Raw genomic sequence first — 18,100 nt, 5'->3', positions numbered from 1 at the left:
TCCTCAATTTCTATCATCACTCCTAACATACCTTCTAGGCCTAAAATACAATTCCGAGGATCTACCCCAATCCTGCTCCAGGAAGGCTCCGCATAACCAGGTCATGTGTATTAAAGACCTACGATTAAGCGCATGGCTGGGATAGCATATAATGACTTTAGAAGACCTGATATTAAACGTCTCTGTAACAGTTTCCTAATTAATCTAAAAACATCCTTACTCCCGGTAGGAGTTGTATATTCCAGTTGGGTCAAAGTGAAGAGTAAATTACATATTCTGTAACTACTTAATAAGTCCTTTCTTCTTACCTTTGACACGTGCTAATAGGAGCTAAATGCCAACTTTACAGGGACTGTAATTTAACATTTTTCTTGTAAAAATGCTGACCTCCTGGGAGATATGCTTAATAATCAATGTGTCTTGATCTTATTGATTCCGTGTCGATTTTCTTCTGTGTAATAGAACCCAGTTTTTGAAATACGAAAGCAGCAAGAAGAAACAGTGAAACCGAACTGTGATTATAACAATTCCAGGATGATAGCAAAGGTAAATTTGTTTATTTTTATAAAACTGAATTACAGGGGCCGGCAGGTGGCATGGTGGTTAAGAGTGCTAGAGTCCCACATGACCAATCACAATTTGAGTCCTGGACCTGGTGGCTTGCTTTCTCACTTTCCCTCTCTCTCTCTCTCTCTCTCTCTCTGGTTGAATTTAAATAAATAAATAAATAAATAAAGTTAAGTGATATCATCCTTTAAAAAGTAAACTGAATCATGAACAATGATATTGTCCTCTGTAGGAAAAATATGGTTTTGTTTAGAAATCTCAACTTTCTTCTCCCTTATATCAAAGAATATATCCTTAGCTACGGTAAGTTATATTGGCTTTGAATATAGGTATTTGTTTCCATTTAGGAGAGGAGCTTCCTGGTATACCGCCCATGTGAGCATAGCTGAGCTATTTTAATCCCTTGGGACTTGTCAGGGCTCTGTGGACACCAGGCCCAATTCATCGCAATTCACAAGTCCAGGCATAATTTATAATTATTGATCATAACTTTCTGTCTGAAAGGCTTCTTGGAGGAGGCTATTTGGTTCATCACACAGATAAGGAAACGGGCAGAAAGGGGATATGACTGGTCCAAGACCACAGAGAGGATTAGAACTAAAATCAGAAATAGAATTCCAATCTCTTCCTTTCCATTCTATTGCCCCTCTCCTCTATGTCCTCCGGCCAATGGGGAGGAAACCAGACCAGGCACCTGAGTGAGGAAATAGCTCCCCCCAGTGTCCTTTCCATTGAATTGCAAAAGGACGTGGGACATGGGCCAGAGAGATGTGAAGACTGTTGATTGCTTTGGAATGAGAGTTCATCGCAGGCACTTTTGAGCACACTTCTGATCACACCTGCAAGTCATGGCACAGAAATCAACACAATTAGAAATGGACTGACATAACTACTGATAGGTAGCTGGAATTTTCCCAAATTGAGAGGAAAACAATTTGAATCTGGAAACCTTCTTGACACTTTATTATAAAATATCTTATGTGTTCACAAAGGAATGAAGGATTATAAAATTAGCCATTGAATTCCCACTCCAGAGATTAAAAACGGAATCATTGATAAATTAGTTGAAGACCTCCATGTATCCCGCCTGGATCATCCCCTTCGTTGCTTTCCCCCAAGATTACCCCCATTCCTGTATGTTCTACTTACATTCACTTCTTTTTTCTTTATACTGTTCACAAACTTTAGTTTTTCATGGTTTTAGATTTTATTTCAAGGATATCATAATATACATTTTTTAAATGGAATTTCTCTATCATTCAGCATTATGTTGTAAGCTTATCTCCTATAATAGCTCCAGTTCATTCATTCTTATTGCTACATAGAATTGTTGTAGAAACATATTTATTCATTCCCCATTGGCTGGATATTGTTTTTTTTTTTTTTTTAACAAGATGTCGTACATGACTCACTGTGTAGACGTGCAAGAAATTTCTTTTCCCCTGATGGCACGGTTGTACCTAGGAGCAGAACTGCCAACGTGAAGGGTCTATGCATCTTCAATTTTAAAGATTTTGCTACATTGTCCCACCAAGTGGTGACACATTCTATTCTCCTACTAGTAATATATTGAAAACTCTAAATCTTCAAACTTTTGTATTGCCACATTTCTGCGAGTCTGATGGATGTGGGCCGGTATTTCACGATCATAACTTGTATTTCTTCAGTACTAATAAGGTTAGACACATTTATCCGTCATTTCTGGTTACTTACCAGTGAAATGCCTGTTCATGTCTCTTGCCCATTTTTTATTAAGTTGTTTATCTTTTTCTTATTAACTGAGCTCTTGGCATATGTTGGATGCCAATCTTTTGTGTGGTACATATCTCTTAGCGGTTGGGCTTGTCTTTTCACTCTCTTCTTGGTACTTTTTACTTTTTTTAATGTATGTATTTTTGGTGGTTTTTATTTTGAAATTATTTCAAAATGTATAAGAAATTTTCAGAAAAGAAACACTCTACAACTTTCATCCAGATCCACTGATTTTAACATTTTAATGTAATCTATCATTTTATTTTAAACTATTTGAAATTACATTGTAGACACGATCTTTAACCCTCTCCCCCAAGTTTCAGTATGTTTTTTCTTAGAATGAAAACGTAAAGTTATTGGGACCAGCAGTTGGCGTAATGGCTATGTCGCTGGACTCCCATGTAGTCAACCGCACTTCACGTCCCGGACCCGGTGGCTTAAAACTCACGCCGGGCGTGTGTGCGTGTGTGCCCAAGATCCCAAGAGGAGAATGGAGAAGAAGGGATTGTGGCGTGGCCATCCCCTCGGAGGTTATTTCTTGCTTTTTGTCTCTCTGTCTCTCTCTGTCTGTCTGGCGAGCGCACACGCCCTATGGCAAAAACTTCTAAAAAAAACCCCATAAAGTTATTCACTTATGTAATAACAGTACAATGAGAAGAATCAATTTTTAAAAATAATTATTTTATTTTATTTTTAAATTTTAATTTGTTCAGAGAGGGATGGGGGGTGAGAAAGCAAGCCACAAGGTCTGAGACTCAAACCGTGGATGGTCATGTGTGAGTCCAGCACCCTTAACTACCATACCACCTGCTGGCCCGAAGAATCAGTAATTTTTAAAAATTGAGTTAAAACTCACATAACGTAAAATTAACTATAACATTTTAAAGTCCACAATCTGATAACATTTAGGACATTCACAATGCTGTAAAAAATCACCTCCATCTTCATTCCAAAACATTTTCATCACTTCAAAATAAGACTCAATACCCATTAAGTAGTTCCTCTGCAGTCTTCTCTTATCCCATCTTGGCAGTTACCATTATGCTATCTGTTTCAATGGATTTACTTCTTCTGAATATTTCATATAAAAGCTATTGTTCAACATTTGATGTTTAATGTTTGACCTTCACTTAGCATAAGGTTTTTGAGAATCATCTACATTGTCACATATATTTGTATCAGCACTTCATTCCTCTTCATGACTCAGTAATATTCTATTGTATGTACATACCACAATTTATTTATTTATCCATTCGTCGATGGACATTTGGGTGCTTTCCCCTTTTGGCTGTTGTGAGTAGTGCCAATACGAACACTTGTGTTCAAGTACTTGAGTACCTGACTTGAACTATTTGGATGTGTACCTGGAAGTAGAATTGCTGGGTCACATGGTAACTCTATGTTTAACTTTTCTGGAGAACCACCAAACCATTTTCCATAGTGGATGCACCATGTACACCCCACCAGCAGTGCATGAAGTTTCCCATTTTTCCACATCCTCATCAACATTTGGTATTCCTCCTTTTTTAAAAAGAATTATTTATTTAATTTTATTTGGTCATTCATTTGTTTTAATTTGACCAGAGAGAGACACAGAGAAAGAGAGGGAAAGTGAGAAAGAAAGCTACCAGGTCCAGGACTCGAACCATGGTCAGCCATGTGGGAGTATCCAGTGCCTTTACCACCACACCACCTGTTGGCCCCTTCCCCCCTTTTTAAAATAGTGATATCTATTAGTGGTATCTAATTGTGGTTTTGATTGCATTTTCCTAATAACTGATGATGTTGAGCATCTTTTTATGTGATTATTGGCCATTTTTTAATTTTTGGAGAAATGTCTATTTAAAACCAGGTTGTCTTTTTGTTGTTGAGTTCTTTATGCATTCTGAATAAAAGATCTTTATCAGATATATGATTTGCAAACATTTTCTTTACTTTCTTGCTAATGTCCTTGGAAGTTTTCAGAAGTTTGATTGTGTTATATTTTGGCATGGATTTCTATAGATTTATCCTGTTTGGGATTCACTCAACTTTTTGAATCTGTAGATTTATGTCTTTTGCCAGTTTGAGGACATTTCCAGTCGTTACTTTTTAAAATACCTTTTTAGCCCTACCTCATCATTATCTCCTTCGGGAACTCTGATGATTTGATGTTATGTTTTATAGTCTTTTTTTTTCCCCCAGATATTTTTGCTATAAGGCTTGTGCTCGCCAGAAAGAGAGAGACAGAGAGACAGAGAGCGAGAAATCACCCCTAGGGGGATGGCCACACTGCAATCCCTTTCTCTTCCATTCTCTTCTTGGGACTTTGGGTGCACACGCACATACACCTGGTGTGTTTTAAGCCGCTGGACCCAAGACTTGAACCACAGTAGACTATGTGGGAGTCCAGCGATGTAACTATTATGCCAACTGCTAGTTTCCTTTTATTATAGTCTCAAAAGACTTTAGGACTCCTCTTTCTTTTTCTTCCAGTCTATGTTCTCTCTGTCACTCTGTGTGGGTAATTTATATAGTTCTATCTTCATATTCATTGAGTCTTCCTCTATTCTCTCCATTCTGCTGTTGAGCCTAGATAGCGAGTTCTTTTTATTCTGGTTGTTCTTTTTTGTTTTTTTTTCAGTTTTAAAACTAATGCTTGTTTTTTTTTATATTGATGCATTCTACTTCTCTACAGAGTTTGCATTTTTTTTTCATCTGCTTTAAACATATTTTTATTGTTCATGAAAGCATTTTCTGACGTGCTTTAGAATCCTGGTGAGATGATCCCAACATCTGAGCCATCGTGCTGGTGGTGCCTGTTGTCTTTTCTCACTCAAGCTCTGGCACGCCTGCCTTAACTCTGTTTTAGCAGACCTCCCTTGACTCCACACTCACGGGGGAAGAGGGACACTGACTTTTTTCGGTCACATGGGGGTTAGAGTCCAAGTTCCCCATGAGACCCCCTGGGTGTGTGGGGGGCTCCTTACTGCTGAGTTGCTGGGGAGCTCCTGGTGGGGAGCAGAAGGGCCTGGCACATGGGGGTGAAAGTCCAGGCTTCTCGTTCACTCTTGCTGGTAGGGTGGAGGTGGGCTGTGTGGATGGAGGAGGGCAGTTATTGTCAAAAAGTTTTCTGTCTTACTAGGCTGCCCCTTTCCTCGTCCTTTGGCTTTTCCGGGGGCTTTTTTCGGACTCCACCTATTGGCGTTTGCAGGTTATCCACCTCTCCGGCACCCAGTCCAGGACACGTGAGGTAAAAGGAAAAAACAGAGACCTATCACCTTATCATTCCTTGGGCCTAAGGTCCCTCGCCTGTTTGCCTTCTCGCCACCTTGCAGAGTCTTCTGGTGTCTGTTTTATAATGTCCGGGGGTTTTGCTGCACTTAGCAAAAGAAACTGGGAGAAGTCCATCTGCCCTGATTAATCCCAGTATGACTTTTGAAAAGCCCACCTTTTCTTTTCTGACCTGCCATGTTACTTCCTGTCATATACAAGGAGGGATGTGCCTTCCGAAAATTCATGGAAAACACGTATTATGGAAAAGCTATGAATGGCTTTCAGATTTTTTTGCCTCAGAATCAATTCATATTTTAAGTCCATTTCCCCTGAACTTTTTGAATTCCCCTCATATCAAGTTTCCATATATACATAGGTATTTTAATGTCTTTACATTTACTGGAATTTTCCTTAGTCTGTTTCAATAACATTTTATAATTTTCTCAATAAAGCTTATGCTCATCTTTTGCTAGCTTTATTACTAGGCAGACTTAATTTTTTTGTTGTTGGTATTAATAACTTCTAAAGTACATTTTAAATAGTTTGCTACTGGTATGAGAAATGAAGCTGACTTGTATATTCATCTTTTTTTTTAAAGAATTATTTAACTTTATTTATTATTATTATCATTGTTATTTTTCAGTTTGATCAGAGAGAGACAGAGAAAAAAAGAGGAAATGAGAAAGCAAGCCACCAGGTCCGAGACTTGAACCGTGGTCAGCCATGTGGGAGTCCAGCGCCTTTAACCACCATGTCACTTGCCGGCCCCTATATTGATCTTATAACAATGAAATCTTTGAGATTATAGTAATTTTTCTGTAGATTCTATTGTAGTCTGGTTCATATATCTTTAATTTATTTTATTTTACTATTCTGGCTAAAACCTTTTTATTACAATATTGAATACAAGTGATAATAATGGGCATTCTTTCCTTGGTCCTGATTTTAAAAGAAATACTTGTAATGTTTTGCCTGTGAGTATGGCTTTTGGGGTAGGCTTTAGAAGATAACTTTTATCAAATTAAGGAGGTTCCTGTTCTGTTCCCAGTTTACTTCTAATTTTTTTTTCCAGAGAGGTTTTTTGTTTGTTTGCTTGTTTTTTGCTATCGGGCACATGTGCTCACTGGAAAGATACAGAGAAAGAAAGTGAGAAATCACCCCCCGGGGGGATGGCCACGCTACAATCCCTTCTCTTCCATTCTCCTCTCAGAATTTTGGGCACACATGCACAGGTGCCCTGTGGAGGTTTTTGTTTTTTTTTTTTAATAATTACTTTTTAATTTAATTTTATTTATTCATTCATTTATTCTTAATTTGAGCAGAGAAAGACACAGAGAGAGATAGAAAGAAAGAGGGAAACTGAGAAAGCAAGCCACCAGGCCCAGGACTCAAGCCATGGTCAGCCAACACCTTAACCACCTGCTGGGTCCATGAGCAAAATCTTTTAATTTTATTTATTCATCCTGTGGAGTTTTTTAAGCTGTGGGGTCTTGGACTTGAACCACGGTTGACTACGTGGGAATCCAACCATGTAACCATTATGCCATTTGCTGATCCCTAAAAAAAATATTTATTTATTTCTTCCATGAGCAAGAGAGACAGGGAGAAATAGCACCTCTGTCAGGTCCTGTGCCTTGTTCTGTCCCCAGTCTTCAGCCAGCCCCAATCATGAGCACTCACTTACCTGGTGTACTCAGGGAGGTCTCCAGACTTGAACTGGGAACCTTTCCATGTAGGATTGTCTCACAGAATGTCATGTTTTACTGCTATGCCAACATCTGGTCCATAGAGGAGGTTTTTAAAGAGATTTTTGCACTCACTGGAGAGACAAAGAAAGAGGGACAGAAAGAAAGTAAGAAATCACCCCCCAACCCCCAGGGGGATGACCATGCCACAATCCCTTCTCCTCCGTTTTCTTCTTGGAATATTGGGAATGTACACACTTGGCCTGGCGTGAGTTTTAAGTCGCTGGGTCAAGGATTTGCAGGACAAATCATTTAATCCCTGAGTCTTAATTTTCTCATCTATAAAATGGTGACTATAATGATTTCCTTCTGGAGTTGTTATAAAGAGTAAACAAGGGAGGAGCCAGCAGACGGGTGGTGGTTAGGGCATTAGATTCCCACATGGCCAACTGTGGTTCAAGTTCTGAACATGGAGGCTTGAAAATCATAGCAGGTGCGGATGGATGTGTATGCGAAATCCCAGAAGGAGAATGGGGGAGAAGGGATTGCAGTCACGGACTTCGAGGCTACCCTGCCCAGGCTGAGTTCTGCTTCCACCCCCTCAGCTATGCCACCATGGGCAAGCTGCCTAAACTCCATGCCTCAGTTTTCTTATCCACAACACAGGTACAATAAAAGTCCCTTCCTCATGGGGGGTTTGAGACATTGTCTGAGATTATCCTTGGGCGTGAATCGAATGGTGCCTGCCACACGTAAGCACTAGCTGGTACTACAGCGAAACACGGCCTCTCGGGCGGCGTTCTCTGCCACGCTACATTTATGACAGCTATGGCCGGTAATGTGCTTCAGGCCTTGGGAGTCTGGATTAGTGGAGTTTTCCGAGAGTGGAGGGAAGAAGCTAGAGAAGCAGAGGAGGCCTCACATTGCACAGCCCTGGGCTCTGAAGGCTTCGCAAACACAGCCGCCTTTGCAGATCCTGGTCCTGGGCATCGTGAGACAGGAGGAAATATATTATATATCCCCTGGGCACCATTCCCCTCGCTGAGCCATGGCTTTAATGAACACCAATATTTTTCAGTTCCTCTATAAATGTTGTTTATAGAGAAAATCACATTATAACAGCATTAAAGAAATTTCCTTTGAAGATGAAATGTAAATCAACTACAAACACACCACTTGATGCAAAATCTGATGTCGTTTTTTCAATTTCCCTCTAGTTTTTGTTTATGTGCAAACACAGTATATGTTTATACAGGTGACATCACTGCGTATGATTTTACACTGTTGCTGTTTAACACTAATCAATACCCATTTCCCCGTTACACAGTCTCTATGATAATTATTGTTGTTGGATGCACAGTCAAATGAACAGGTCATAATTATTTCATTTTTAGAAATGAAAATCTCCACTTTTTTTAAGTTTCACTGTAGAGCACATGTGCTTGCCAGAGAGAGAGAGAGAAAGAGAAAGAGGGGAAGTGGGAAATCACCCTCAGGAGGATGGCCTTCCTTCAGTCTCTTCTCCAGTCTCTTCTTGGGGGTGTGGGCATGCACACACACACACATGCTCTGTGTGATTTTTAAGTCCCTAAGTCCCGGACTTAGTCCCGTACCGTACAATCAGCCCTGTGGAAGCCAGGACCTTAGCCTCCACACCACCTGCTGGCCCCAAAATGACCACTTTTTACATAGTAAAAGGAGAAGAATTCTATAAATGAATGATACAAAAAAGAAATTATAGAAGAAGAGGAGGCCTGGCCACAATGGTGTGAGCTGCTGTGACATTGTGCTCCTCAGGCTGGGACCACATGGAAGGACCAAGTTTGAGTCCTGGTCTATCCTAAAGTCTGGGCATGGCAGTGTGCTCCTATGGTCCCAGTGACTCAGGAGGTTGGTGACATGTGCCTGTAATCCCAGAGGTGGGAAGGCTGAGGCAGGAGAACTGTGAATTCAAAGCTGGCCTGGGCAACACTGTGAGACCCGTGAAGTCTAAGGAAGGAGCTAGCATACCAGCATACAGGCTTTTAAAAAAACATGCTGGGGGCTGGCCAATGGCTTGGTGGTTAAAGTAGATGGATTCCACATGGCCGACAGTGCAGTTCAAGTCCCAGACCTGGTGGTTTGAAAAACCCGCCAAGTGTATGTGTGTACAAAACCCTGATGGGAGGATGGAGGAGAAGGGATTATGGCATGGTCATCTCCCACAGGGGATGCTTTCTTACTCTCCCCTCCGTCCAGCAAGCATATGTGCAAATTAAAACAAAACACCATACTGTACCTCACAAAGAAGTAAAACAATTATACATAAATCAGAAATCATAATAAATTTTCAGAAGAAAAATAAAGCCAGGCACGGTGGCACATACCTATGGTCTTGGCTGGGAAGCTGAGGCAGGAGGATCTCAGTGTGGCAAGGCTGTCCTGAAAAAAAGAAAAAGAAAACGAAGAAAATAAAGACCTAAATCTTTTTATGGCAGGAGGGGAGAAAAAGGAGAGTGTATTTTATTGCCTAAGAGCTGTAAAATCCTATGATTTTATTTTGTAACAGATTTCTACCCCAAATGCTTTATTTAACAAATCTATTTTTAAGTTTAAGAGAATTAAAAAGAAGCATGTGATGGGTTTGTAGAGGTTCCTTATCGTATCGTCTGCTTTTTTATTTTTTTAAGAATTATTTATTTATGGGAACCAGCAGTTAGCGTAATGGCTATGTCACTGGACTCCCACGTAGTCGACCGTGGTTCGCGTCCCGGACCCGGTGGCTTAAAACTTACGCTGGGCGTGTGTGCGTGCGTGCCCAAGATCCCTAGAAGAGAAGGGATTGCGGCGTGACCATCCCCCCTGGGGGGTGGTTTTTTATTTATTTATTATTTATTTAAGAGGATTTTGCTATAGGGCGTGTGCATTTGCCAGGAAGACAGAGACAGACAGAGTGATAGAAAGCGAGAAATCACCCCCCCAGGGGGGATGGCCACGCCATAATCCTTTCTCCTCCATTCTCCTCTTGGGACCCTGGGCACGCACGCACATGCACCCGGCGTGAGTCTAAGCCACCGAGTCTGGGACTCAAACTGTGGTCGACTACATGGGAGTTCAGCGACATAGCCATTACGCTAACTGCTGGTCCCAGAATTATTTATTTCATTTCATTCATTCGTTCGTTTTGTTGTTGTTGTTGTTGTTGTTTTTAATTTGGGCAGAGAGGGACCAGCAGTTGGCATAATGGCTATGTCACTGGACTCCCATGTAGTCGACTGTGGTTCAAGTCTCAGACCCAGTGGCTTAAAACACGCCAGGGTCATGTGCGTGTGTGCCCACGATCCTGAGAAGAGAATGGAGGACAAGGGATTATGGCGTGGCCATCTCCCCTGGGGGGTGATTTCTCATTTTCTGTCTCTCTGTCTCTCTCTGTCTTTCTGACGAGCGCACATCCTCTATTCTCAAAAAAAAAAATTGACCAGACACACACACACAGAGAGAGAGAGAGAGAGAGAGAAAGCTACCAGCTCTGGGACTCAAACTGTGGTTGGTCATGTGGGAGTGTCCAGCGTCTTACCCACCACACCACTTACTGGTCCCAGTATTGTCTACTTTTGTACATGTTTAACATTTTCCATAAGTAAAAAGTTTTTAAAAGAAGAATTTGCTTAGAGCCAGCTCATGGTGTGGTGTTTGAGGTGGCTGGATCCCACGTGGCCAACTAAATGGTTCAAGTCCTGGACCCAGCAACTTGAAAAATATGCCAGGTACATGTGTGTGTATGCCCAAAATCTCAAGAGAAGGATGGAGGAGAAGGGACTGTAGCATTGTCATCTCCCCTGGGAGGGTGATTTCTCACTTTCTCTCTTTCTATCTCCAAGTGCACTTGCCCAATAGCACGACTATTAAAAAATAAAGAATCTGCTTATAAAAGATTTTTCCAACACCCTTAGAAGGAGTTTAAAATATCTCCTGGGGAGCAGGCCACCACTTGCCCACATGGCCCCTTTGAGGGCCTGTTTTGGAGTACCCATCCCAGGGAATTGTTGCAATGGTGCATACACCTTCCTCATCTCCTCTGGGATCGGTGCTTCTCACCACATGCACAGGCCCTGCTAGGGTAGCAGAAAGCACTGTTGACAACATCCTGAAGGTGGTGGGGCAGGGAGAATGGGGGAAGAGGAGGAGGCTGTAGCTGTTTCACCATTGGTGGTCCATCCTGGCAAGAGGGTGACTGGCAGTTCACGATGCTACAGCGGGTCATGCCCTCCCCAACCCACCTATCTCTGAGACCATTGGACCTACTAATATGCCCTGTAGGTCATGATCCAGACTCCGAGAGTTATGCTGTCTACTGGGGTGTCAGGCTGTCTTTTCTACTGGTAACTCCATGACTCAGATACTGCAAGTGCTGGCTCTTCCATCCCACGCTCTCTGCCTGGTCACCTGCATATGTTAAGTCCCTTTAAAATAAAATTATCTGGGACCAGCGGATAGCATAATGGTTATATCACTGGACTCCCACCTGGTCGACCACAGTTTGAGTCCCGGGCCTGGCAGCTTAAAACTCATGCCAGGTGCATGTGCGTGCATGCCAAAAATCCAAGAAAATGGAGAAGGGATTGAGATGTGGTCATCCCCCATGGGGAGTGATTTCTCACTTTCTGTCTATCTCTGTCACATGTCCTATAGCAAAAATCTCTCTAAAACAACAACAATAATAATAAATAAAATAAATGATGTTTAAAGGAATTATTAATTTTATTTATTACTATTTTAATTTACTATAGGGCACATGGGTTCACCAGAGAGAGAGAGAGAGAGAATGAGAAAGCTAGTCTGGGACTGGGACTGTGGTCATTCATGGTAGGAGTCCAACACCTTAGCCATCCCGCCATCTGCTGGTTCCATTAAGTTACTTCTTTACAATTCTATTACCAGGAAGGAAGCAAAGAATTATTCCATTTACCTACTAAAAAAGAACAACAAAGGGGCCAGCAGGTGGTATGGTAGGTAGAGGTGCTGGAGTCCCACATGGTCAGCTGTGGTTTGAGTCCTAGACCTGGCAGCTTGCTTTCTCACTTTCTTTTTCTCTTTCTCTCTCTGTCTTCTTGGGTCAAATTAAAAAACAAAACAAAAACAAACAAACAAAAAACCCACTAATGACAACAAATGGAAATAAATATATCAATAATTCTTTTAAAAAAGGAGGGGGCAGGCGGCAGGAGACATGGTGGTTAAGAGTGCTGAACTCCCATGTTGCCAACCATGGTTTGAATTCTGGACTTGGTGGCTTGCTTTCTCACTTTCCCTCTCTCTCTTTCTCTCTCTCTTACTCTGTCCCTCTCTGACCAAATTTAAATAAATAAATAAATAAATAAATAAATAAATAAAGTTAAATCAAATACTTCTTTAAAAATAAAAAATAACAACAAAGGGGTCAGCAGATAGCATGGTGGTTAAGGCTCTGGACTCCCACGTGTCTGACTGCAGTTCAGGCCCTGGACCTGGTGGCTTGGAAATCACACCAGGTACATGTGCATGCATGCTCAGAATCCCAGGAGAATGAAGGAAAAGGGATTGTGGCATGGTACTCTTCCTCTCAGTCTCTCTCTGGTGAACGTGCACGCTCTATGGCAAAAACCTTTAAGAAAAAAAAGTTTTTGAAAACAAAACAAAACAAAACACTGGTTTCTACTTCTCTTTTAATAGAGCAACAGTTCATTTTTTCTAAATTATTCTCTAGTTTTTGTTCACAGTCAATTTGTTTTTTTTTAATAACTTTATTCTTTGTACAAAAGAGGTGCCTGAGTATTAAAAAGCTCTCAACAATTAAAAAGTACATGGAAGAGGGTAAAATAGAGCATTGATATTTCAGAACAGAATGCTGTTCTCGCCACGGTTGTCTATTGTTCTCGTATGAGTCACCAAAGTAAAATATCACCCTGTGGAACTTGGGTGTTTTTTTGTTAATTATTAAATAAAGGCAAACTTGGTGTTTGTGCTAGGAAGTACTAAGTATTGAATGCGCCAGGAACTTTTGTCAGTCCTGGGATTATGTGACATTTTCTAGACTAAAAACCGAGCCCCTTTGTACAAAGACATGGGAAACAAATTTCTCTTGACATTTTCTTTCTGTTGATCAGAGACCTGAGGCTCCCATCATTAAACCAAAAGCTGTAGATGTCTACCACCCAGCCTATAAACCTTCCAGAAGGATCAGGTACTGCTTTTCTTAGTAGAGTAAATGGATAATACTGTATTTTGTAATTCCTAGAAAAAAACTTCATCATTCCAATTTCTGTGAGGGATTTGAGCCTGACAAGAATCTGTCAGGAAAGGAGAAAGATTCATTATATCTCATAATTTCAAAGTTAGAGATTGCCCAGTTTCTATTTTGTGGCTCATATTTAGAGAAGAGGAAATGGCCCAGGTAGAAGAGGAAGCCCAAAGTCATGATGGACTGAGACCAGAGCTCGAGTTTCCAGATTCATACTCATTTGGAAACATTTGTTTTTATGTCTCTTAGAAAATGGGCAAAAGGCAAAAGGTAAAAAGCAAACAAACAAATAAACAAAAAACCAAGTCATTGAAATATAAGCTCAAGATAGGCTTTGCCAGTAATGCTTTCTGGATGAATGCAGAAAGTAAAGTTTGGGGCCAGCCCCTATCTGGTCTGGTGGCTGGACCGCACACGGCTGTCTGTGCAGCTAGAGTTCCAGATCCGGCAGCTCGAAAGCACACTGGCTATATGTGTATACAATGCCCAAAATCCCAAAAGGAGGGAGAAATGGAGGAAAAGGGATTATGGCATGATCATGCCTCATGGGGAGTGCTTTTCTACACCCCACCTCCCCAGCAAGCATTCCCGCCCTTTGGCAAAATTTTTTGAAATTCCTGCCCTTTGGCAAAATTTTTTGAAAAAGTAAAGTTTTCTGGAATGTTCCTTGACTTCTGATAGACTTTGGCAAGTGTTGCAGAATTAGACTGGTAGAAACATAAGGCCTCCCTAAAAAATTTCAGAACGTATTCTCTTACCCTTTTAAATGCAAAATCAGCAGATTGCAAAAGCACGTCCCCCCTGGAAGGCAGCATTTCTCCCTGTGAAAAAAGAAAGGAGAGGGCCGAGGTATTATCTGCCTACCTACTCAGACAGTTTCCCGTGTAGACCTGAGGCTCTGTAGGGCCCCCGAGTCGTGCTTTATGCCGGCATTGAGAGTTGTTGCACACGTGGGTGATAACGATAAGTAAATATTCTGTAGGGCCTTACAGGCTCACATCCCTCGAATTTTCCGTAATTGTTACTTGCTGACTTTAGTATAGTTTTATTATTATTATTATTTTAGAGAGAGATTTTTGCTATAAGGCACATGCACTCACCAGAGACACAGAGAGAGACAGAAAGCAAGAAATCACACCCATGAGGGAATGGCCATGCCATAATCCCTTCTCTTCCAGTCTCCTCTCAGGATTTTGGCCACACACACACACACACACACACACACACACACACACACGCCTGGTGTGAGTTTTAAACCACCAGGTCCAGGACTTGAACCATGGTCAACTACATGGAAGCCCAGTGATGTAACCATTGCGCTATCTGCTGGTCCCAGACATTAGCACAGTGTTAAGGGAGTGGAGAGCTTGCTCCTTAGGCCTCAAGGCCCGCAGGCTCCTCCTGAAGGAGGCACTTCCGCAGTACTGCCAGTCCTGAAAATCACTCCTGCCTTTATAGGTGTGCGGCCAGAGCTCCAAACATCAGGATCAAAGGTCGAACTGTCCCCAGAGAGACAGCCGGCTGCCAGGCAGACTGGAGCATGGAGAGCGCCGCAGGAGGGTTCCCGGCGGGCTTGAAGCTCGCTGTGCTCGGCATTGTCCTCATCGTGGTCTTTGTCTACATAACGGTGGAAAAGAAGCCGCTCTTCGGCTAGGTACCTGAGGGGCAAAACAATGAGTGTGCTTGAGGATGGCTCCAGCTTCAGGAAGGAACCAAAGGATTCCCCGGAAGGGGCAGGCCTGGCCCAGAGCGAGATGGCCTTTCCCGGCACTGGCACTGCTCGGGGCTCAGCCAGGTGGGAGGAGCAGCGCCCCAGGGAGTACCAGACACTGTATCGAGAGCGAGAGCGTGGTGATTAGGGAATATCCGCTGAGTCATGGAAAAAGGAAAAAAAGGCTTTCATTAAAGGTACTTCCCCATTCAAGCTGACTTCTAAAAAAGGAAACTCTACCTGACCTTTTTCTTTTAACTGGCGATAAACCATAAGAGCACACTTTATTTGCTCTTCAAATTGTGTAACATGTAGAAAGGACACAACGGCCAATTAACAAAAGACTGATATGTCTGGTTTAGCAAACACAAAGAAATGTCCAACGTCATGAAAGCAATGTAGAACGAAATAACATTTTTCCCTTTTTGAGGGAAAGGGGTATTTATTTATTTTGTGAGAGAGAGAGAGAGAGCAAAAAGACAAGCACCCACAACAGAGTTTTATGCTGCAATCCTCCTCCAGCCTTTCCCAGCCAGCCAAGATCATAGAGCGCGCGGGCACATGCACACCCACACACCTGGCATGTGCAGGTCAGTCAGGGATCCGAACCCTGATCTGCCACATGGCCTCAAGCACTACAGACTGTTGCACTCCCGCTGTGCCGCCATAGCTGATGCAATCCATTGTGTCTGTAATAAAGCCACCATAACCCCACCACCACCACCCCCAAATAGAGGAATGATGGCGGAACACGTGGAGATGCCTGAAGAGTAGTCCTGAGCGGAATGAAGCTCCACTCCCTTGCCCATATGCCTTGCCCTAGGTAGCGCTTCCATCCGGCTGCTCCTGTATCCTTCACAACATCCTTTATCGATAAGCTGGTAAACAAAAGTCAAGATTTCCTTAGTTCTGTGAGGTGCTCTAGCAAATTAATCTAAGCCAAAGAGGTCCAGAGAACCCGGAGATATACCCAGTTGGTCAGAAACACAGATAAAACAACCTGGGGCTTGCGATTGGCCTGTGACGTGGTGAAGTAGGCCAGCTGGAGGCCTAGCAGAATGGCCGCCATTTTGAAACTCGGAAAGGCCTCTGACAAGAACAATCTGACCAAGCGCAGAAACATGGGGAGGTCTGTTTGAGGAAAGGTCAGATGAGAGACTGGGATGGGTTTTTGAAGAAAAACAGAAATCAGGTTAATTACTTAAAGGAAAGTGACTGACTTTGATTGTCCTGAGGAACGATTTGCATGTGCTTGTATCGTGTATCTGTAAATATTAAACACTCGCTGAGCTTTTTGAGACAGTTTGGTGGCTGGTTGTCTCCCTGTCATCCGGTTGCAGAAATGAACTCCCTTTTTCCCCAGCCACTGATTCTCGTTTCATTGACCGTGAGTAGAAACAGCCAGACTTAGTGTGCCTGATATTGTTGGGGGTGTTTTGTGGAACTGAACCCTAAACCTGTGGGATCTGATGCTACCTCCAGATAGACAGTGTCAGGATTTCATTAAATTATAGGATCCTCCCATCGGTGTCTGCTGGGGAAGCTGGTGTCAGGATAGCTGGGTGTGCAGGGAACCGTCCACACATCAGGTGTCAGAAGCAGTGTGTGTGGCACTAGGAAAAAAACACGTGCTTCTGTAGGAAGATTCCCTAAGATTCCGGCCGGAGGACCAGTGGGTAGCCCATCAAGAGTCTGTGAACAAAGAGGGCTCATTCCCCATTTGAAAAAAGTCGTGTCTTCAAAGAAGAGACTTGGCCTGGCTGGTTGGTACAGAGCAGCTGGAGCAGTGGCTACCACAGGCTCAGTTCCTGAATGACCTACGCACATTGTGGCCCTGTGTGTCCGCCATCCTGGCTGGTGGGAAGGTTGGGGTGTGGGGGACTGTGACGAGGAATGCTATCTCTGACTTTTTCACTCTCACAAAAGACATAAACCCAAAGCAGGGGTGGGGAGGAAGCCTGTAGCACAAGGGTTAAGAGCTGTGTAGGGACCAGTGAGTGGTATAGTGGTTAAGGCGCTGGACATTCCCACATGGCTGACCACAGTTCGGGTCCTGGACCTGGTGGCTTGCTTTCTCACTTTCCCTCTCTCTCTCTCTCTCTCTCTGGTCAAATTAAAATGAATGAATGAATAAATAAAATGATATAAAATAATTCTTAAAAAAAAGCTGCGTAGAAGGAGCCAGATCCCACATGGTCAACTGTGGTTTGAATTCTGGCTCCAGCTGCTTGAAAAATATGCTGGGCACGTGCGTGCATGCCTGGTATCCTGGTGGGATGGGAAATAGAAGGAAAAAGGAGTGTAGCATGACCAGGCCCTGCTGGGGGCACTCTCTCTTTTTCTCTTCTGTACTTGCACACTCTGTGGCATTAAAATAAAAGAGAGTGACTTGAAAAGCAGAGGCCAGCAAGTGGTGTGGTGATTAAGTGCCTGGGCTTCCACATGGCCAATGGCAGCTCAAGTCCTGGACCTGGTGTCTTGCTTTCCCACTCACTCTCTCTCTCTCTGTGTCTCTCTGGTGAACACACATGCTCTATAGCAATTTAAAATAATAATAGTAAATAAAATTAAATAATTTTTAAAATATACGTAAGTTTGGTTCTAGACAATGTGTCATTCATTCAACAACTGATCAAGCATTTCCCTTGCACTTGGAATCAAGTGACAAATAAAATCAGTACAAGAGAAAGTCCCTGTTCTCATGGAGCACACCATCATTGGATGGAGGGAGATGAAGTCAATACCTTCCAGTATTGAGCGAGTCCTGCTGGTGGCACAGGGTGTCCTGGGAGCCCAGAAGAGGCCAGCCTTCTTAGACTTGAGGAGTGAACATAGAGAAAGTGGTATCCCAGCCGAAACCAGAAGGATGAG

The 18,100-nt window shown here is 42.6% G+C and overlaps 1 protein-coding gene and 1 long non-coding RNA gene across 3 annotated transcripts in view; one reads left to right on the top strand and one right to left on the bottom strand.

Annotated features, from left to right (window-relative positions):
• Window positions 1-15,184, top strand: part of LEMD1 (LEM domain containing 1) — a 28,909-nt gene extending 13,725 nt beyond the window's left edge. The window contains exons 5-8 of one of the 2 annotated variants that reach the window (XM_014591863.2): window positions 463-546; window positions 5,444-5,551; window positions 13,385-13,461; window positions 14,977-15,184. In XM_014591863.2, the coding sequence (XP_014447349.1) occupies window positions 463-546; window positions 5,444-5,551; window positions 13,385-13,461; window positions 14,977-15,172 (465 nt within the window). In that variant the 3' untranslated portion in view covers window positions 15,173-15,184. The remainder of the gene's footprint in view (window positions 1-462; window positions 547-5,443; window positions 5,552-13,384; window positions 13,462-14,976) is intronic. The other variant, XM_014591864.2, reaches the window with a different exon arrangement.
• Window positions 9,654-15,235, bottom strand: LOC114009807 (uncharacterized). The gene is made up of 3 exons (XR_003551188.1): window positions 15,177-15,235; window positions 14,277-14,339; window positions 9,654-9,680 (listed from the first exon to the last, which is right to left on the bottom strand). It is a non-coding gene; the product is annotated as an uncharacterized LOC114009807 (long non-coding RNA).
• Window positions 15,236-18,100: the final 2,865 nt, after the last annotated feature.

Source organism: Tupaia chinensis, unplaced genomic scaffold, assembly GCF_000334495.1.
Source record: "Tupaia chinensis unplaced genomic scaffold, TupChi_1.0 Scaffold000627_1, whole genome shotgun sequence".
Classification (NCBI taxonomy): Eukaryota; Metazoa; Chordata; class Mammalia; order Scandentia; family Tupaiidae; genus Tupaia; species Tupaia belangeri.
Note: the sequence above shows the minus strand (reverse complement) of the source record. Positions and strands in the feature narration are given on the sequence as shown.